The sequence below is a fragment of the Poromitra crassiceps genome (genome assembly GCF_964638095.1).
Source record: "Poromitra crassiceps genome assembly, chromosome: 15".
In the NCBI taxonomy this organism is placed as follows: domain Eukaryota; kingdom Metazoa; phylum Chordata; class Actinopteri; order Beryciformes; family Melamphaidae; genus Poromitra; species Poromitra crassiceps.
The window spans coordinates 37,845,314-37,867,852 of NC_139634.1; the positions used below are offsets into that span (position 1 = coordinate 37,845,314).

A 22,539-nucleotide genomic window follows, 5' to 3' on the forward strand; every position below is an offset into this window, starting at 1 on the left:
ACAACCAGTCTGATACTGATGAACACTGGGACTGCTGATTCCACTGGGATTTGTTCTCCCAATGTTCAAACCTGCAACCTTCTGGTCACAAGTCATCTTCTTTAACCTCTCCGGATTCAGTGCAACAATACACTTTAAAGACTTGTATAAAGCTTTGACTTTTTTTTATAAAATTATATTTTATTAAAGAAAAGTCACTTATATTATATATCATAAGTCACTCAGTTTCATTCCAACAAACACTAGCTCTTACTGTACATGTAGCAACACAACCTAAAAAAACGATTAACGACAAGTAGTGGTTTAGGACTGGGCAAATATGGACGAAAAATCATATCTCTGTATTTTTAGGCTGAACGGCGATATACAGAATATGGCACTGGAGCATCATATCGCCATAATCAGCGTGATATTTTAAACATAAACAGACATGGTAATGACTTTTGAGGTCATTAATTAAACTACCGGTAATTAATGCATCTATTAGCAAATATTTATATGTCAACATACCCTGTCATGTCTTCACATAACTCATGGACGTTATTAATGTGAACTCTATGTCCTAAAGCACAAAGGAGTTGTATGAGGTTCAAGAACATCTGTTTTTCCAGTTTGGTGAATTGCAATGGAACATGTCCTTTTACATTTCCTGTCTTTTGTGTTCTCTGGTTCCTTCTCAGACAGGACGATGAAACAAACACAAGAATGCAACAAAACTCGTCTTTGGTGAAAGGATGAGAGACAAACATTTTGTCTACAGGTTGTGTTTGGTGGATTAAAAAAACACAAAAATAGCATTTTCTCTAATTTACAAGCCAGTTTTTACATTTTTTATCATCAGACTCCACATGATGGTTGCCAAACCTGGTAGAGTAAATCTGCAAGAAGTCTCAGAAGTCATATTTACATCAGAGTCAATCTTGGCTCAGTTGGGTGGGTCCAAAATGGCGGTCCAGCAGCAGTGCATGATGGAGAGGACGTCACGTCATGTGAAAAAGCATTCAGGGTTCAATCTGTATGCTTACAAAACTACAATTATAGATTTAAAAAGCTGTGGTGAGATGATAAACTCACCAAATTGACAGATGGTTGTTTTGGAGATTTGGAGTGTTTTTCACTCACTTCTCCAGCTGGGATTCAAACCAGCAACCCTCACAGGCACAGGGTTGTCTCTCTAAGTTTCACCGCGGCTCCGGAGTGTGAAAGAATGAAAGATGCACTTAACATTCCTGTGCTTTGAATTAAAAGCACAACAACTAGAGACTTTTACCTGCATTGAATTTGCTTTGTGTGTGTGTGTGTGTGAGGTTGAGCCACTAGTTGTAGTTGTCGTCTCTCAACCCAGTCTCTCTCTTCCACAATCTTTGATTTGACAACTGTGACAATCTTTGATTGCTCCAGAGACAGTCTGTACTTCAGACCATTAAAGTTTTGATGGAGGAAGGTTGTCATCTTAAAAAAAAAAGCGCTTGCAAGGAAGTTCGATGGTATTCGACCAATCATGACACTCGGAAACATAACCGAGGCAGGCGATTGGATACATGCCTTATTTTGACTGGATATCCTGCCTTCTTTTTTGACCAACTTTGAGGCCTGCAGCGTTCCCTCAATGAATCTCCACCATTTCAATTCATTCCTTGTTTGACTAAATTCGACTTTTAAGTTTCAGTGAACTTCGGCTATTGACGTATTTTTAGTCTTTTTTCCAAGATGGGCGTACAGCACTTTATAAATTAACTCCCATACATATGAACCTGTGCAGTCTTTCAAGTTGATTGCTGCTTCTTCTTCTTCTTGACCTGGAGGTCGAGCAGTGCGGCAGGTGTCTTCTTCTTCTTCTTGACCTGGAGGTCGAGCAGCGCGGCAGGTGTGACCGGCTTGTAGGCAGAGGACTTCCGGACGCGTTGGCCCTTCAGAGCCACGATGTGCGGCAGCAGCGGCGGCGTCCTCAGACAGAAGCCCGCCGCCTCCGGACCGTGAACCCGCAACTGCACCCGCTCGCCTTCCACCGGCGTCACTGCCACCCAGCCTGCAGGAGTCAGATCAGCATCAGAATCACTTTTATTGCCACAATATAGAGACACTGCGGAGCACGTCATCATTCAGAAACCACGCCCAAAACGGGGAAACAAAAACTCCCCCCCAATCCTGGCATTCTCCTATGTCACGTGTTGCACACAAAGATCATATATACGGAAGATAAACACTCCAACTCCAACTTACTTCCTTGACTAGATCCACATTTTTCTTCTCGCCAATTCTCAATGGCTTCCTTGTTTTGCTCAGGAGTACAAAAAAACTTTAATTGACGATTTTTTACATTTGTTGTCTGCGCAGCCCACCACACAACAGCTTTTAGCTATGTTTAATATAAGGAAAATTACACTGGTGTATGGGAGTGAATGGAGAGCTTTCCCCCGTGATGGGCGTGGCCTATTTCATGCAGTTTCTCTATGCAAGATTACATACGAGGAAATTGTCTTAGTGTAAGTATGCAGTGTAGCGGTCATATCAATATTCAGAGATAAAAGACAACTAAAAGACAAAAAAGTCAGCACGTTAATAACCAGTTTCATCCAGCGAGGCCTTTCTGTCATACAGACAATCACACTGGGAGCTGCCCAGCACGACCAGTCCGATCGTTGTTTTGGAGGGATGAGTGTTTTTCACTCACTTTTTTTCTGCTGGGATTCAAACCAGCAACCTTCAGAGCCACAAGTTTGTTTCAGAGTCAGAGGCTCAAAGTCAAGTAACCTCTTCACCCAGTCTGCTGCTGTATACACGGAGCTGCTGCCACGTGATTGGCTGTTGTGGAGGAGCAGGCTGTTTGCGTTAACGAACGGGTGTACTGTACCTAATAAAGTGAGTGAGTGAGTGAGTGAGTGAGAGTGTGTGTGTGTGTGTGTGTGTGTGTGTGTGTGTGTGTGTGTGTGTGTGTGTGTGTGTGTGTGTGTGTGTGTGTGTGTGTGTGTGAGTGTGTGTGTGTGTGTGTGTGTGTGTGTGTGTGTGTGTGTGTGTGTGTGTGTGTGTGTGTGAGAGTGACCTGCGGAGGAGAGCTTGATGTCGGCTGCAGCCTGCAGAAGGCCCACTCCCTCCAGACTGAAGTCCTGCGAGACCAGAGAGGGGAACTGCTGCATCCGTTCTGCCCCGCCCGATGGTACCTGAACACAACACCCTCTTTAAAGAGCCAGTTCACCCCCAAATCAAAAACAGAAATGGTTCCTCTTACCTGTAGTGCTATTTATCCATCTAGATTGTTGTGGTGTGAGTTGCCGAGTTTTGGAGATATCGGCCGTGGAGATGTCTGCCTTCTCTCCAATACAATGGAACTGGATGGCACTCGGCTTGTGGTGCTCAAAGCACACACCAAAAAAAAAACACTGAAAACTATTTTCTTTCGTCTGAACTACACACGAAACTGCTCACAAGGTCTGTGGATTATCTTGAGTAACGGGGTCATGATTTCTGGAAAGAGACATTACTGTTGAGTTTATCAAATTTATTTTTTTAGCACTTTGAACACCACAAGCCAAATGCCATCCAGTTCCATTGTCTTCAAGAGAAGGCAAAACAGACATCTCTATGGTCGATATCTCCAAAACTCAGCAAGTCACACCAAAACGATGGATAAATAGCCTAGAGGTAAGAGGAAAAATATGTATTTTGGGGGTGAACTGACCCTTCAACACACCTGAACATAACACACAACGTCACAACAAATTTAACCCTCCAGGTGTCAGACATGGAGGAGGTCATCTTCTAGCTGATAGATCATTTCAGAGGAAAGTCTTCAGACAGATACATGTAAGGTACTCATTCCTAGTAGGGCATGATGGGTGTGTTTCTGTACTCATCCCTAGTAGGGCGTGTTTCTGGTACTCACCCCCAGCAGGGCGTGTCCGGCGTGTTTCTGGTAAACGGCGTCGGCTTTTTCCACACTGGTGATGTGAACAGGGACCCGGCTGGAGGCCATGACCGAGAACCAGCACGACTTCTCTCCCTGAGGAGAGCGAGGAGGCAGTCAGAGGACCCATTCAAAAAACAGCAACTAAGTACTAATCCCCATCAGCACTCAACCCCTGAGCAGTCGGCAGAGTGAGACTCGCCTGGAGGAAGTCGATCCGAGCCAGCGCCCCCAGGAAGAGCGTGGAGCCTGGCTTCAACACGAAGGTCCGGGGAACGATGGCCTGCGTGGGAACCAGCAACCTCACCTCTTGCTCTGTCAGCAGACTGAGCACCTGAGAGAGAGAGAGAGAGAGAGAGAGAGAGAGAGAGAGAGAGAGAGAGGGAGAGAGAAAGAAGCTCATTGAATTAACTGCATTAATCAGAGTGAGGTAGAGAGAGATGCAATGAATCTATTAACACATATATCTCAATGATTTAACATGACATTTATTTCATTTTATTTTACTATTTTATTATTGTGTGTGAGTGAAGCTGCAGTAAAACCCAAGCAAAGTCTCACATCGCGCTCCTTCATGATCCCCGGCGTGTCGAACAGCCAGCGGGCGTCTTTCAGCTCGTTGTGGGTGAACTGGGCTTCTGTCGGCCGGCTGGAGGCTGACAGCAGAGCAGACAGGGTTAATACACAAAACACTCATCGGCAGCAGAGCAAGGCACTACAGTTAAGAGGTTCCATTCCCTCTGGGGCCTTCAATCTCGTTCCAGCTTCTTAATGTGAATATTTTCTGCTTTCTTTAGTCTTCTATGACGGTAAACTGATTATCTTTGGGTTGTGGACTGTTGGTCAGGGAAAAAAGAAGACGAATCAGATAGTCTGGGGCCAAAAACCTCGTTCCGTATCATCCGGCTATGGGCGGAACACACCACGACATCTGTCGGGAACCAAAGTGCAGCTTTGGGGGGAATGAAAACACTGTGGCACACAAAGTGGAAAACACGGGGCGGGTCTTCCTGCCTGTAGTAATGGGTACCAGGCTCTCCCTCCTTTGAGAGAGCCTGGTTGACGCGAGGTTAGAATCAGAAAGAAAACGCTCCAATCACAACAAGCCCCGCCTCCTCAACAGCGACGCCATCCCTACAGGGAACAGCAGAGAAGTCAGTCTGGTTAGGACCAGGCTGCATGTTGCAGGACGTCACGTTACTGTGAAAGACAAAGTCCTCCCAGTGAATATAGTGGGAGTGCTGGTTCTGTTGGTTCTCCTGGCTCTCACCTTCCTGCGCCTCCTCTCCAGCTTCATACTCTCCGTAGGCCAGACTGTCAGGGTCGAACTGGATCACATGACTTCTGGATCCAGACCCAGTGCGGAACGTCCTGCCAACACGACCTAAAAAAACAATTAACGACAAGTAGTGGTTTAGGACTGGGCAAATATGGACGAAAAATCATATCTCTGTATTTTTAGGCTGAACGGCGATATACAATATACAGAATATCTCGGTATTTTCTACAAAGTCAAAGCCACATGTGAGATGTCACAAGCACTTTTGCTAAAACAATTATACCGTTCTATTTACTCTCTGCCCCGGCCCCCTCCTCTCTTACCCTCGAGGTAGCCCTGCCTGCCCCCCCCCTCTTACCCTCGAGGTAGCCCTGCCTGCCCCCCCCCCCCCTCTTACCCTCGAGGTAGCCCTGCCTGCCCCCCCCCCCCTCTCTTACCCTCAAGGTAGCCCTGCCTGCACCCCCCCTTACCCTCGAGGTAGCCCTGCCTGCCCCCCCCCCTCTCTCTTACCCTCGAGGTAGCCCTGCCTGCCCCCCCCCCCCTTACCCTCAAGGTAGCCCTGCCTGCCTGCCCCCCCTTACCCTTGAGGTAGCCCTGCCTGCCCCCCTCTCTCTTACCCTCGAGGTAGCCCTGCCTGCCCCCCCTTACCCTCGAGGTAGCCCTGCCTGCCCCCCCCCCCCCCCTTACCCTCGAGGTAGCCCTGCCTGCCCCCCCCCCCTTACCCTCGAGGTAGCCCTGCCTGCCCCCCCCCCCCCCCTTTACCCTCGAGGTAGCCCTGCCTGCCCCCCCCCCCTCTTACCCTCAAGGTAGCCCTGCCTGCCCCCCCCTTACCCTCGAGGTAGCCCTGCCTGCCCCCCCCACCTCTCTTACCCTCAAGGTAGCCCTGCCCCCCCCCTCTTACCCTCGAGGTAGCCCTGCCTGCCCCCCCCCACCTCTCTTACCCTTGAGGTAGCCCTGCCTGCCCCCCCCACCTCTCTTACCCTCAAGGTAGCCCTGCCCCCCCCTCTTACCCTCGAGGTAGCCCTGCCTGCCCCCCCCCCACCTCTCTTACCCTTGAGGTAGCCCTGCCTGCCCCCCCCCCCCTCTCTTACCCTCGAGGTAGCCCTGCCTGCCCCCCCCCACCTCTCTTACCCTTGAGGTAGCCCTGCCTGCCCCCCCCCCCCTCTCTTACCCTCGAGGTAGCCCTGCCTGCCCCCCCCCACCTCTCTTACCCTTGAGGTAGCCCTGCCTGCCCCCCCCTCCCCCCCTCTCTTACCCTTGAGGTAGCCCTGCCTGCCCCCCCCCCTCCCCCCTCTCTCTTACCCTTGAGGTAGCCCTGCCTGCCCCCCCCCCTCTTACCCTCGAGGTAGCCTGCCTGCCCTTCCCCCCCTTACCCTTGAGGTAGCCCTGCCTGCCCCCCCCCCTCTTACCCTTGAGGTAGCCCTGCCTGCCCCCCCCCCTCTTACCCTCGAGGTAGCCTGCCTGCCCTTCCCCCCCTTACCCTTGAGGTAGCCCTGCCTGCCCCCCCCCCCCCCTCTTACCCTTGAGGTAGCCCTGCCTGCCCCCCCCCTCTTACCCTCGAGGTAGCCCTGCCTGCCCCCCCCCTCCCTTACCCTCGAGGTAGCCCTGCCTGCGGAGCTGCTGGAGCGTGCTCAGCTGCTTGGGAGGCGTGTCCTCTGTCTGTCTGAGGCGCTCGGCCCGGCGGTGCAGCCGCTGCGCCGTGGGGTTGATGATGGGGAACTTCAGCAGGTTCAGAGTCGTACCTGAAGACAAGCCAGCGAGGAGTGAGAATAGGGCTGCAACTAATGATGATTTTCAGTTACAACAGTTACAAAATACAATCAGCAATCACTACATCAGTAGTATACAGTAACAAAGACAAACATAAAACATAAAAGTGCCAGAGGTGGAGAGATTCAACCACGTAAACAAGAGCAAACCAAGGAGGCACTCTCCAATTTACTCAACAATCATTTAAAACTCAGGCTGGATCATTTTCAAATTCTTAACAATCGATTAATCGATCATCAACATCCCTAATTTAGATGATCTTTTCCACGGCATACAACAAACTGTGATTCATAAGAAAAAGAGAAACTGTGTAACGTCATCTCTTCTTCTTCCTCCCTGAACTTTTCACCTGCACTCACAGCACAGTGTGAGTCCTCTGCTGCCTCCACACAGAACAGACATGATGTTGTGTCAGGGCAGATCTGACTCAGCTTCACATGACCTTCAAGTTACTCACGACGCCCAGGAAATAAGCCATGCCTGCTCTCCTCTCCTCTCTCTGTCTGCAGATATAAACTCACACAGCACTCCACTCTGACACAGGGTTCCACTTCCTACACATTTTCAATCAAAAACTAAGTGCTTTTTCCAGATCTTGATTCATTTCAAGATTTTGTCTGCTGTTCAATACGATTTGCACAGATAAGACATCGTGCCCCTGCTAACTAGGTCATATCACTGTATAGATGAAGATTGTTCTTCACAGCCACAAATATCAGAATATGTGAGAAGATTGGCAGGGTTACACGCTTTCGATTTTAAATGTCCACATTTTTCGAGGCAGACTCGATGTTCTTACCTGGATTTGATTTTGGTTCAGGATATTTAATATAATGCATGCTGAGTCTGACAGCAGCTGGGTAATAAGAGCATCCCTCTAGCATTATTCTTCACATCAGCACAAACTGTGGACTCAAAGTGGGTCTAGAAAAAACCTAGAATTATGTGTATCGGACAGGAGCCACAACATTTTCCATTTTAAATCCCCAAACTATACAAGACCTGGAAATGATCTAATTCATTTTGAATACGTTTCCAGGCTTTCCCAGGCCTGCGTAGGAACCCTGGACACCAATAAATGATTTGAGTTTCTGTACTTTTCAGGCTGTTTCACTCGATTAATCGTTGTAGGAAGCGTCAAACATTTTTTGTTATTTCACAAGAAAAAAACATTTCATCGCAAAGTTTAACAACATGATTAACACCAGTACATGTCCATGTTAGAAATGTGTGTTTCGGGTTGAGACCGGCTGCTCTGACAGCAGTGAGTGAGCCACACAAAGAGCCTGTTCTCCATCCAGTTAGAGTCTCTGGACACACAAGCCCTTTCTCCTCTGGACTGAGATGTTAAGTGTTCCTCTGTTCATACTGTAACACCAAGCCATGATGTCACTGCAGCCCCTCCCATCTCACGAGGCCCCTCCCTGCTCACCCAGCCATGACGTTACTACAGCAGCCCCTCCCCTCTCACCAAGCCATGACGTCAGTACAGCAGCCCCTCCCCTCTCACCAAGCCATGATGTCACTACAGCAGCCCCTCCCCTCTCACCAAGCCATGATGTCACTACAGCAGCCCCTCCCCTCTCACCAAGCCATGATGTCACTACAGCAGCCCCTCCCCTCTCACCAAGCTATGTCACTACAGCAGCCCCTCCCCTCTCACCAAGCCATGACGTCAGTACAGCAGCCCCTCCCCTCTCACCAAGCTATGTCACTACAGCAGCCCCTCCCCTCTCACCAAGCCATGATGTCACTACAGCAACCCCTTCCCTCTCACCAAGCCATGATGTCACTACAGCAGCCCCTCCCCTCTCACCAAGCCATGACGTCAGTACAGCAGCCCCTCCCCTCTCACCAAGCCATGATGTCACTACAGCAGCCCCTCCCCTCTCACCAAGCCATGATGTCACTACAGCAGCCCCTCCCCTCTCACCAAGCCATGATGTCACTATAGCAGCCCCTCCCCTCTCACCAAGCCATTATGTCACTATAGCAGCCATCTGCTGAGCTACGCAGCAATTCAGACCAATTTCCAGCACTGCCAATGGAGTTTAGGGCTGCACGATTATGGTCAAAATGATAACCATGATTATTTTTGATCAATATTGAGATCATGATTATATTACTCTTTGACTTCGGGAACATCATGCATTTAGAAAAAAAAATAGCACTGGATTTCTTTGACATGACATCGGTGTCCTCAATGGCTGCCTGCTATTGGTCCGTGATCAGGCGACCTGTCAATCCAAAGCATAGTCTGTTTTATCATCTATTTTAATCTTTTTAAATGAGACCATAGTTTACTAAATGAACATCATGCTGTATTGAAGAAGACTTGGAACTAGTGATTGAGACCATAAACTAATTAGGGACCGTTCGTTATTTAGGGAAGGGGCCACTGGAGGAAAATAGGGGAGGGTAATCTTGTTTTGAATTTAGTTTAAGGGAGGGTATATTCTCTTTAATTTGAGTCCAGGGGAGGGGTATACAATTTTGATTAGATAAAAATATATAAACTTTTTGTTTGTGTGTAATGTTTGCTTTTCGGACTTCAACAACTACTGAGTTGCTTCATTTACACCCCTCCTGTCCAAACTGTTTGGTATGTCCCGGTGCATTGTTTCTCTTTGGCGGTCTGATCTGTCGATCTTTGTGCTTGGCCTATCCAGACAGTAGGCGTGTACAGTATCTGGCCAATCAGTGGGCTCTGTTTGCCTCGACGGAGGGCTGGGGTCTTGTACGCACTGCTGGGATAACCTATACGTTCATATCAGCCAGGCTGCGACAGGCTGGTGTGCTGTTGCTGCTTTCTTTCGGGAGCGCGAGTGGCTGACTCATTGTGATACTAATAGTTTGATTTGATTGTATAACTTAGTGTAAGACCACCATCCTGCGGGAGCCCTTACACGTAATTATTGTTGCTGCGTGCTATCATGACGTGGTGATATGTAACAAGTGTCAACCAACCTGTGCTGTGATGCTATGAGCTGTTTTAATTAAAACATATATATATATTTTTGTCGATAATAAAGATTCCTATTTTAATATTAAGCTGCTTCTTGGTGTGTGTGCCTTAACGGCGTTGGAGCCTGTGGCTGTGGTCTCTAGGTGCCACAATATGGAAGTAGGCTACATTTCCAGCACGAAAAGTCGAGCAAACAAACAGACATGGCATCACAAAATATATATGGGCTCTATCGTTACGCCAGATAAGTCTAGGAAGTCACAGTAGAACCGAGTTACGGCTCACTCATCTCCTAAATTACGTAAAGTCTACAAGGGATATTTATACCACCAGGATGACATATATGTTTCACATAGGGTTGTGTTTTGATTTCGAGATTTTATTTTGTCCAATATTGAAATGTTCGACAATTGCATGTTGTGTTAACATTATTTCTATCTACCTTTCTATCTATTTAGGCTAATTTGGATGCTATTTGTTATCGAAATGTACCTCAATGGATGCTGGGAGATTTTACATGTGTGGCTTTGTGCCTGTCTGCTGAGGGAGTGAGAGAGAGAAAGAGAGGGGGGACAGAGAGTGGAGAGTCCGCCACATAGAACCGGCTAACTTTTTTCCATCAGTCATTCACTGCTATTTAAACACAAATATTGATATACACAGACTGAAGATAGTTTCACAAGCGAAAATAGCATTATGTAGCGACCAGAGGAGGCGGTCGCTCTGATTGGTGACAGTTCTGCTCTTAAGAAGCGCAAAGGATTATGGGAGTTCATGTTCTTGTGGGAAGCTTCTTACTGTACAGTTAAAAACGTGGTTTAGTGATGTTGTGCATATGTTTTGATTGCATTATGTGGTATTATGGCAATGTTTGTGTGGCCAGGATATGTTTAGTTTTACTATCAATGTAGCCACCACGACTGAGACTGTTAGTGTGTTTGATCACCTCTGGCCGGAGTTTCTGGAAATGTTAGGTTAAAAGTAAGATATCTGTGTCAGTCTGCATTCTTCCACGCAAACTTGCCACAATGTTGTTTGGGGAGGGTTAATTATAATTTTCAAATCGCTTCGGGAGGGTCAAGGAAAAATATATTTTGATCAGGGAAGGGGCACAGCTTTTTATTTCAGAGCACACCAAATTCCTCCAGTGACCCCCTTTCTAAATAACGAACGGTCCCTTAGGAAAGTGTTTACCAGGTCATAAATCAAGTGAGAAGTAGGGTCCTTTTCCCATTGACTCCTATACAATCAATACAAGACTTATTTTTGCAGCCAGTGGGGTCACCCCCTGCTGGCCATTAGAAAGAATGCAGGTTTAATGCACTTGCTTCATGTTTCCGCCCCGGAGGTTGCCCCTTGCCTAAGACCAGGGAAACAGACCCTCTCCCCTCTCACCAGGCCAGGGGGAGATGGTGGCTTTCTGCGTCACATCAGCAGCTTTGGACTTGGAGAAGTCGGACTCCAGCAGCGTGTTGAAGAGCGTGGACTTGCCAGCGTTGGCCGTCCCCACCAGGTACACGTCGCCTTGGTAACCCCAGGCCCGCTGCAGGCTAGAGATCAGGTTCTCCACGCCATACCTAGGGTTGAGACCCGAAAGGTTGAGAACCAAATCCCCCAAAAATCATCTATGAAATGAGCATGTGACCTGTTTTGACCCCGCCCCTCGAAGAATTGGAATGGAGAATTGTTAAAGCAGCTACGGGGATCTTTTCGCCGGTTATGAAACAGTCTAAATGTAATCCTGATGCCTTACATCTTATCTACCGTACATCAGCCAATGAGACCATCAGCAAGCAGATCGAAGATTTCTATAGGTTTTATCTAAATGCCTCTTGTGAGGGTTATCGCATAGCGTCCGTCACGTGTTATGTCCGTGTGAAACGGGGTCGTAATTTTTGTTCCGGCCGGCGAATGAAGCAGTGGCGCCAACCTTGGGCCGTGGAGATGGTGGGAGGAGCCTCGGTTTTCAGGAAATTCTGTTTGTTCAAACAGTACCGCTTTCGTCCACAGGCACTGCCACAACACAAAGTGAAAGTTCCAGGTAGCTGCTTTAAGAACAGGAATCGATAAGCAGAATTGTAATCGTAATCATTAAAACCCAAACGATACCCAACCCCCGCCGTACCCCGTCTTGGCGCTGATGAGCTGGACGTCGCGGACCTGATCTCCCAGGCCGACGTCCGCACAGTACTGAGCCAGCTGCTGTTTGACCCGCTTCAGGTAGCCCATCGAGTCCCCGGGGAGCAGGTCCACCTTGTGTCCAATAAACATTAAAGTGCACAGCAGGATTTTACACAATGTACATTTTATCCAACAAATCTACATTCCTCACCACAAAAATAATCAATATTGAAGACAAGTGTAATTTTTGCAATGATGAAGCAGATTTTGCCTTTGTACATTTACATTTACATTTACATTACGACATTTGGCAGACGCTTTTATCCAAAGCGACTTACAATAACACATTTTTGTCAGCAATAGAGCGATCAACTATGCAACACAGTCTATGACAACTACATCATCTGAAGGAATAGTGGTAAAGTTATTATTATTATTATTATTATTTTTTTTTTTAAGAGAGCGAAAGAAGTTAGTTCAAGAAGGGCCCAGATGGAGCATGAAAAGGTGTGTCTTTAGTCTTTTCCGAAAGATCGGAAATGTATTTGTATACATCCACTAACTTTTTAGACTCGAATGGAAGATATATATTTATGTAAAACTAATCATAATATTACAATTCAGTGTATCTAATTTAATTAATGTTTTATTTATTTGCACACAACAAAACAACAACAGAACAAAATAAATAACTATATGAAAACATTGCAGGTAAGAGACAAGAAACCCTATGGGAAGTATTTTAAGCTTTTTGAAGAGACCAGCTGATGGTTTCAATCTATTCGAGAATGTAACTAACCTAACACACTTTTTTTGTATGATGATGAGAAGCGCTCATTATACTCGAGCAAGGCGCTGATGCCATTATACTCGCGGCCCAGCCACATCTACGCGTCGTTTGACGCGGGCTGATGCTGCTGCCCATCCACTTTGTATTGGAACATGCTGCTCGCGTCGCTTGGTCTCCCAGCATGCTTTGCGAGGCGTCGAGCAGCATGTTCCAATACAAAGTGGATGGGCAGCAGCGTCAGCCCCGCGTCAAACGACGCGTAGATGTGGCTGGGCCGTCAGAGCCCAGCTAGCTCCGAAACGCCAGGGGGCGCGCCAGGCGCCGCGCAAACAAAACACGTCAGCAGCAATATAAACAACGAGTTTCCGGAAAGATCGTCATAACCAAACCAACATGCGACTATCAAGAGCAAAACTTTTGCTTCTCCGTCGTTTGTACCTGGATACACTCGCCGAGGAGGAAGCCCTTATATTGTATTGGCTATATACCCGACGAAGGCGACGCAGGAGAAGATGGTCTGTGCGACCACTAAACGCAGATAGACGTCGCAGTGGAGAATACACCACATATGTGGTGCCGATGCGTGCTATGGACGAGGAAATGCATTTCAAGTATTTTCGCATGTCCGCCAACCGTTTTGATGATCTGCTGCATCGCATAGAGCCACATATCACACATCAACGGACCCACAGCAGCCCGGTCAGTCTGCAGGAGAGACTGGCCGTCACGTTGAGGATCTTGGCATCTGGCATTAGTGAAGAAGGTGTTGCTGCTAGTTACCAGTTGGGACAGACGACGGTGTCTTTGATTGTGTCCGAGGTGTGCCAGGCAATCTGGAAGGCACTGGGAGATGACTTTGTGTCTGGGCAAACAGCCAGAGTCTGGACACAAATCGCCCGTGAGAAGAGCGCTTTTAGCATCCTGGCTGCCCGCTGGAGGATTCTAGGGCGGCCCATAGAGTTCCGCCGTGACAAGGCTGTGGCTGTGGTGAGAGCCTGCGTCGGCCTGCATAATCTGCTCGCCTGCACAGATGCTGCAGCAGCTAGATACATCCCACCTACATTTGTAGATGGCATAATGGCATCATGGGAGGTTGTGCCAGGTGGATGGAGGAGCCTGGTTGCTGGAGACAACGACCTGCTGGAGGAGCCGGGACAACAACCTGCTGGAGACGGGACGACTCTCCACTGCAGGGGCATCGCAACGTGCACATGCAGTCAGGAATGACCTGGAGGACTACTTCTTCCAGTCACCACATGGGTCTTGTGCCATGGCATTATGAGAGACTGTCTGTACTCTGAACACTCTGAACAGAACCAGATGACTCCGAACTTTCTAGGTTCCGACCAAGTTTATATATTTTTTTTTACTTCTACTGTTGTCTTTTTTATTTTGTTTTTATATTGGGTGATACTGTGATAATGATGCTTCACAATAAAAACATTTGATGCAAATATATCATCTCACTAGCATAATTCCACATTCAAACGGTGAGGGTTGTACTATCAGGGTTCATACAGACATACTAATGACTATACTATTGGTCCTGTGAGCCAGACAGGGACAGTATTTATCCAATAAGTAAGGATGCACCAATGTGAACATTTTGGCCGATACCGATAGATATTAACATTGCTGGTATGGTCATAACTGATATATACCGATGTCGATATGATCTGTATAAAAACATTTCTATGATAACATTTTGAAGTGAAAAAAGGTGGAGCTACTGAGTTTTTTTAGGCAATATTTAATACGAAGTAATATATCTGTACAAGCAGTTACAAATTAGAATATATCTTCAAATGTATAAGGTTTGAAGATATATTCTGATTTGTAACTGCTTGTACACAGATATTACTTCGTATTAAATATTGCCTAAAAAAACTCAGTAGCTCCACCTTTTTTTCACTTTGAATACTTTTGCCTTTTGAGCTGCTTTGGTCCACACTTTCTGTGATTTCCTATGATAACATTTTGTACATACTGAAAAACACAAACAAAAAGTTATGCATTTCTTTATTTCCAAAACATTTGGAAAGGCCCATAAATCATAGATTTATCTCAATGTGAACATTTTGGCTGATACCGATAACTGATATGAACATTGCAACATCGGACCGATGCCGATATATCGTGCATCCCTACCAATAAGCGGAGAGGCTGTTTGTATGAGTGATGTGTCCAGATCAGTTCGTACATCACTCTGAACAGAACCAGATGACTCAGAGAACCTTCTAGGTCCCACCTGAGTATATTTTTTAACTTCTACTGTTGTCTTTATTATTTTGTTTTTATATATAAGCATGGCGACACCATGTTCTGTGAGGAAAAGTATTTGTCCAAGACCAAACAGGCCACTGGCCATCGGTTATCACATCCAGGTCAAACCTATTGTGATGAGTGTTTGTAACATCTGCTAATCTGCAAAACTAGTTTGGTTTGCTATAGATGTTTTTGTCCGATGTAAATAAGGCCCATACAGCCCAGGGGGAGTGGGGGACAAGCCTTATTTACATTGGGGAAAAACAACTATTGTAATGCTTATGTTAACATCTGCTGACCTATTAGGCAAAGAATACATGGAGCTGAACAGAGTGCATCTTGAGCAAGTTGAATGCATGGTCACTTAAGTTCATCTATTGTGCAGTGAGGAGTGAGAAGAGGCCCATTGCAAGAGCCTATTAATCGCCATTATGTCCAGTCTCACTCTGAAACGATCGTCACAAAACTACTTTGCATTGCTATTGGTGTTTTTGCGGAATGTAAATAAGAGCCAGACAGAGGGACAAGCCTCAAATTTACATTTGGGAAAAACAACTACTTGGTGGGTCAGCTTTCACAGGGCCTGGGACAAGATGATCTCCACAAGCCCCTTGGTATGAGGACTGAAGTTGTTTAAAAGATCTAGAAAAAAAATTGGATGGGATGGGGGGGGGTATATACACGTATATGGTTATGGGAGAAAAATGTCCAAAAAGCTAAATGTGTATGGTGAAAAATCCCACCGTTTCTCCAACGTTAACGGAATCGATCATGAGCTGGCTATGAGCATGATACGTGCCGTATGCCAAACTCAATTAAACAATGTTAATGCTGTCTTGTTATCTGCAAGCGGTTCTCTTCGCAGTTGGGTTTGGTTTGGTCATGGTTAGGTGCAATGCAAAACTAGTTTGCATTGCTATTGGTGTTTTTGCGGAATGTAAATAAGAGCCAGACAGAGGGACAAGCCTAAAATTTACATTTGGGAAAAACAACTACTTGGTTCAAACAAGGCGGTCGAAGAAAATATGTACTATATACTGTACATGGTACTATATATATATGCATGTGTATGTATATATATATATATATATACACACACACACACATAGTGTATGTATTTATATATAGATATATTGTGCAATGGTTGAACTAGTGATGTTTTTGCGAAAAGGACACACACAAATTTTAGATACAAAAGCTTTTAGCTCACACAAATTAAAAAGCATTGCACACAAAACAACAAGTGCAGTGCTGGCCAGGGCAGCAGGAGGCACACAGCAGGCAGTGGAGGCAACCTGGCTCTCAGGCGATGGACTTGGAGGTGAGGAGCTGCATGATGACTGTGGCTGTGAAGATCCCTCTAATAAAGAAACGTGAAATTATAAGCCGCCCGATAAACACCACATGAAAATGGAAAGACATGACCCTGCCAGCTACATTGTAGCAAAGAGACAAACCTAATAAACACATGAAATGAATTGAAACTGCTAGGCCATGCTTGTGTTATGAGTTGTGTTATTAGTATTACTGATATAATAGCACTCATTATACTCATTTCAAGTGGTGGATATGATACTATTTGGAAGTTTTGCGGTGGTAAAGCAGGAAGTAGTAGGTGTGTTGTGTGGTCTTTGTGGCAATACAATACAACTCATGTGCAATAGACAGCTGAGATACCACCAAATAATAAAACATTGTTTACTGTTGCTTACATTTGTGTAATATTGCTTACCTCCAAATTGAAGTTGTTTTCGGTAATTCGATGTTTTGATGTATGTTGACAGCCATCCCAGCTCCACAAGAATAGGAGGAATTGTTTTTATGCCACCGGGATCTCCACTCTTCCTCACGTGCGCTTTTTTTGCTTTAACAAAGCGGTCTCTGGTGTTTTTCCACTTTTTCTTGCAAAAAGTGTCCTCTTCTCCCAGCGTACTAGCAATTTCTCTCCATGAGTTTTGGAGCATTTGCTGGTCTTTGTGGTCCCTTCGGGAAGTGTCGTAGAGGTTCGGGTAGAGCCGGATCTGCTCAGCGATATGTGCTTCGAAAGCGTCCATGTTTGGAGAGAAGCTGTGCGGAGGTCGCGCTGCGAGAAAAATATGCAGGTACCCAGTGGGCGCCCTACGGAGGTAGGTAGGCCCAACACATTGACGCCATTTGACGCTTGCGGCCCTCGCTCCACCCCCGCGCCCTTCATGGCATGGTGAGTATAAAGCAAGTTTAATGAAGAGATTGGAGGTAAATATACTGGCCCACACAATATTGCCCTACAAGACAAGAGAGAGAGAGAGAGAGAGAGAAAAAAAAGCAGGTGCACCTTGTTCCCCAGAACCACCACCTGCTTGTTGGTCCCCACCAGCTCGGGCAGGTCGGAGACGATGGAGTCCGGGATGTCCAGCAGGTCCACCACCAGCAGCACTAAAGCCTTCTGGGACTTGATCTGACGCACCTATGGCAAGCCATTTTAACATTCAATGTCTAAGTTTGACTATCTGGAATCAACATCACAGATATCAACAACAACATAATTTTGACTAGTCGTAATTACAATGTGACTAGCCAGAATTTCCATTCAAGATCTCTAGAACGTCATTCTTCCTAGTCGAAAAGAACATTTCTGATATCGACAACACCATTCTTCCTAGGACAAATTATGCCACTTTTGCTATTCATGTGTATGGGGTTTCTCATTCCAGATGTACAATTCAGTTGTAAATATCTGCAATGTGAATTGTGGATATCTTCAACTGAATTATGACTAGTTGGAAGTCCAGTTACAGATATCTAAAATGTAATTTGGACTACCGGTAGTCATGATTCCTGTTCTGAAATTGTTGTTCCAAATGTTGTTTCCAGCACCCTCTGGCAGAAGGTACAGTACAGGTCACTAGGGGGCAGAAGGTACAGTACAGGTCACTAGGGGGCAGGACAGAACAGATTAATCAGAGCTTCTTCCCCAAAGCCAATCAGTCAGATCTAATTGCATAATATGAGTTGTTTACATGTTAGTTTTTTCTCATGGCACTTGAAAGGTTCTATGGTTGCACTGATGTATGTAATGTAATGTAATGTATGTTGTTGTATGTTTGGTGTATTGTTACTGCTATTCAACCTGTACTGCAATTAATTCCACCAGCCTAGCCGACAGCCCTGTTGTAATAACTTAAATAATAATACATTTCATAAATAAATTTGGACTTTTAAAAGTGGCATCATTTTGTCCTCGGAAGAATGACATTGTGGATATCTGTAGCAAGCAGTGGAGGACTCGCACACAGAACTATAGACAAGACAAAAAGTCTTAAAAAGTCAGATCCATTTTATTGTAGGATCGGCACAAATTGGCAGCAAACGTTTCAGTCCTAGTTGGACTATCGTCAGTGCAGTGGATATCTGAAATCTTCTTTTTAACTAGGAACATTTTAATTATGGATATGTGCAATACATATCCAGTCTAGCTATAAATGTTAAAATGGCTTGACATACGCACCACGTCCCTGTACTCGTCCTTAGACATGCTGACGTTAAGCGCCTTCTGGTGGTGCGTAAGCAGGAAGCAGCGCTGGCAGGTGGCGCCGGCGAGCCGCCCGTCCTGCAGCAGCGTCTTGTACTTCTCGCTGGGCAGGTACCCCGGCACGGCGGCCATGGTGCAGTGCAGCGCAGCACCACAGCCCGAGCAGCAGGTGGTGCTCACGGGCTCGTCCGCGTCCGGCGTGCCGTACACCTTCTGCTGGCCCGAAACTTTCTTCTTTGTCTTCTTCTTCGTCGTCGATGACGACACGATGCTCGGGTCCAGGGGGAAGTCAGCATCATGGAACTGGATGAGGTCATCAGGCTCCGCCTCCTGCTGGACGGCGGCACTCAGAACCTTCAGCTGGCGCTCCAGAGCTCGATGGTGCTTCTCTGACTCTGACCTGGCAGACCTGAGAGAATAGCAACTTTTCATATTACGATTAACTTCATCGAAATGAAGAGAAACTTCCTCAAATTCATCCTAAAATGCAGGTGTGTGATATGTTTTGAATGTGCAGAAAGTTTTGAACATGAGCAGAAACCCATATGACCTAAGAAAGTCAAAGGGGTTATACATTTTAAAATGAAGAAATATTGGGGGCGGCTGTAGCTCAGGAGGTAGAGTGGGTGGGTCGTCCACTAATCGCCTTAGATAAAATAGGTCGGTGGCTCGATCCCCGCCTCCTCCAGTCCGCATGTCCAAGTGTCCTTGGGCAAGATACTGAACTAGGGTTGTGCAAGTGATTGTTTTACAGTGAAACATTGTTAAAGGTAAAGGTAAAGTCCCACTGATTGTCATACACCTGAGTGTGTGAAATTTGTTCTCCGCATTTGACCCAGCTCGGGAATCATATGGTGATCTAACCCCCCAATTCCAACCCTTTTGATGCTGAGTGCTAAGCAGGGAGGCAAATGGGTCCCATTTTTATAATCTTTGGTATGACTCGGCCGGGGATCGAACTCACGACCTCCCAGTCTCAGGGCGGACACTCACTGAGCTGGTTGTTTTGGACGATGGCATCGTCGTGGGTGGGGGGAATAATTAATTATTTATTAAGTCGCTGCGTTGCTGTAATTCCATTTGGCTAGCCGCTGCAATGCGTTCACGTTAACAACACAGGACAGCTGAGCTCTATGATACCAGCGGGCTTGGATAGGCTATTAGCCTCTGCTCTGTGCTACAGCACAGAGCCAGGTGACTGAAGTGGGCAGTGGCTGTCACTACCAGCAATTTGAACGGTGCAAAACAAATAACGTTAACGTTACAGATCCTCACCAACAACATGTGTGTGTTGAATTTAACTAGCTGGCAGAAAACTGACTGCATTACTGGCTGATATAACGTTACATTCGCGTGGGCTTTTGAACCTAGAGAGAGTTTAGGATAAATGGCTAGAGAAACACAGCTGCTGTATCTAGTATGGAGCAACTCCAACTTTCACTTTGGAAACAGGCAAGTTAAATTGACAGTTGAAGACTTGTACTCACTTTGGGTTGAAAACAGGAAAGAACGTGAAGTTTCTTCTTTGTCTTAAAAAGTTTTCACAACACAGCCGACTTCTCACGCGCTGGGGACGCCCCGGCGACATTAAACAATCGCACCCAGTTCAGAGAAGCAGTGGAGCGGAGGAGGGGGAGGAGGAGGGGAGGCTTTCCTGAACTGAACTAGGCGCGCTTGTTTAATGCCGCCGGCGCATCCCCCGCACGTCACGGTAAGTGGACTTGGCCTTTTTTATTATTAAAACGGCACAATTTTAATTCGAACAGATAATTAATTACAATGATCCGATGTAGAAGGCTCAGAGGTCGATGGGGGGTCGGCCCATCACGATGGTCGATGCCATCGTCCATCGTGCCAAACCTATACTGAACCCCAAATTGCTCCAGATGGTTGCGCCAGCGCCCTGCGTGGTAGCTTCCCATCATTGGTGTATGAATGGGTGAATGTAGGCATATTGTAAACATAAATGCAGTCCATTTAACATTTGAAAGCAATACAGAATAAGCTCAAACTGCCTTACTGCATTATATTCCATTATATTTTGAAGTGTCACCTGGTGCCTGAATTTTGTTTTCCTTTACATAAATAAAGATATTTCCACCATAAATTGAGGCAGAAATGGCACAACTTTGTGCATTAAAAAAAAATCACCAGAATGCTAGGAGTGAATTGTTTGACGCTCAACATTTCCTGGGGGAGGGCCCCCAGACCCCCCTGCTTAATGTGTCCCCAAAAATGTTCAAACGAAAGCTACGCCCATGGCCCCTCACCCATCCCATCCATCGATCCCATCCCGTTACCTGGGAGCTGAGCTGTGCTGTTGAGGAGGAGCAGAGGCAGGCAGGAGGTGCTCATCTGGGCCTGGGTCTGGTTCCTCACAGTCCAGAAACACAAACGTCTCCTCCTGGCTGGGGTCCACCGTGGAGCTGAAGCTCGGCGTTCTCTCCCCTCTCCGGCTGCTGCTGGAAAACCTGCAGGCTGGACCACAGTAAAGACAGCATGATGTTTCACATTCAGTTCCAAACTGAGCATTTCACAAGTGAGCCTAAAGATTGTATTAAAACCCATTCCAGATTGGTGAATCTTTATTCATTCATCTGTGGACACACACACATCTGTGGACACACACACGCACACGCACACACACACACACACACACACACACACACACACACACACTCTAGGGTGTCAAAAGCTACGGTATTGGTCAAACCTGTTCTCCATGGTTCGCGGCAGAGTTGCTGGTTCGAACCCCTCCTGGGCACAGACACTCTGACCCGCAGGCAGCGTGTCACGCACACAGCCTCCCGCACAGAGAGCCGCAGCAGTTTGTACATCTCAGTAACAGCTTCACCTTGGAGAAAAATCACAAACACGCATGTGAGCCGCTGTCAGTAGCTATCAGCCGTTTACTTCCTGGTCGGACGTGACGTAAACCTGGTCGTTTATTTACGTTTCGCAAAAGCGAGTGTGATTTGTTTAAAACTAAGCGATATAGGATTCATATGAGAACAGTATGATGAAATACTAAATAAAAAATTAAAGTTGTTATTTTCAAGAAAGGAGCGATAGAAAATGTGCTTGCCATCAGGTTTCTGCCTTATCCAACCAGAGAGGGGGGGAAACTAAGAGATCTCACTCTGACTCTATTTCCAAGAACCAGAAATAGGCCAGATTCAATTACTGAAATGTATGGTTTTATCTTAAATTAAAATGTATTGTATGCCCAAATGACACAAAGGTCCATCAGAATAATACACAAAAGAGCTCCAACTAAAACATTAACAAGCATAAAGTCAGCTTGCAGGAGTCTGGCCGTTCACACTAGACGCACTCTGTTTTGCTCCACCGGTGCAACCGACTTCCTCCCTGGCTTGATACAATCGCTCACTGCTGAGACAAAAAAATAAGGTGGAGAAGAATGCGAAGTGTCTGTGTCTGAGCAGAATTGTGAGCACCCCTGCAGGTGACCTAACAGGTTTTTTAATTAGGCCCTAATTACTTAATGAGTGCCCTAATTAGCCTACCTAATGGTGATGTGATGTCACTTGAGCAATGATGACATCTTCTAGTGACATCATCACTGATGACATCACTCACTGATGACATCATCATTGAGTGCTCGATTGACATTGGGAAGTGTCTGTGTGTGTGTGTGTGTGTGTGTGTGTGTGTGTGTGTGTGTGTGTGTGTGTGTGTGTGTGTGTGTGTGTGTGTGTGTGTGTGTGTGTGTGAACAGAATTGTGTTCGGCCACAGCTATGCCATTTTACCTGCGATTGGGCTGAATCTTTCAGGAAGTGCAAAGAGGACCCCTACAGGTGACCTAATGAGCCAGATTCCTTTTAAATAGGGCTGAATAATTTCACTAATTACCAAATGATTGCCCTAATTACCTAATGATGTGATGTCACTCGAGCAATGATGACATTCTGG

The 22,539-nt window shown here is 46.3% G+C and overlaps 1 protein-coding gene across 1 annotated transcript; it reads right to left on the reverse strand.

The window, feature by feature from the left end:
* Positions 1–1,446: 1,446 nt before the first annotated feature.
* noa1 (nitric oxide associated 1) lies at positions 1,447–21,442 on the reverse strand (the record flags this gene model as incomplete). The annotated part of the gene is made up of 13 exons (XM_083651881.1): positions 1,447–2,029; positions 3,044–3,161; positions 3,884–3,996; positions 4,103–4,238; positions 4,466–4,560; positions 5,175–5,288; positions 6,776–6,925; positions 11,314–11,495; positions 12,044–12,171; positions 17,409–17,540; positions 18,582–19,014; positions 20,906–21,083; positions 21,319–21,442. 13 exons carry the CDS (start codon positions 21,440–21,442, stop codon positions 1,767–1,769), a joined length of 2,166 nt encoding a protein of 721 aa, XP_083508007.1. The 3' UTR covers positions 1,447–1,766.
* Positions 21,443–22,539: the final 1,097 nt, after the last annotated feature.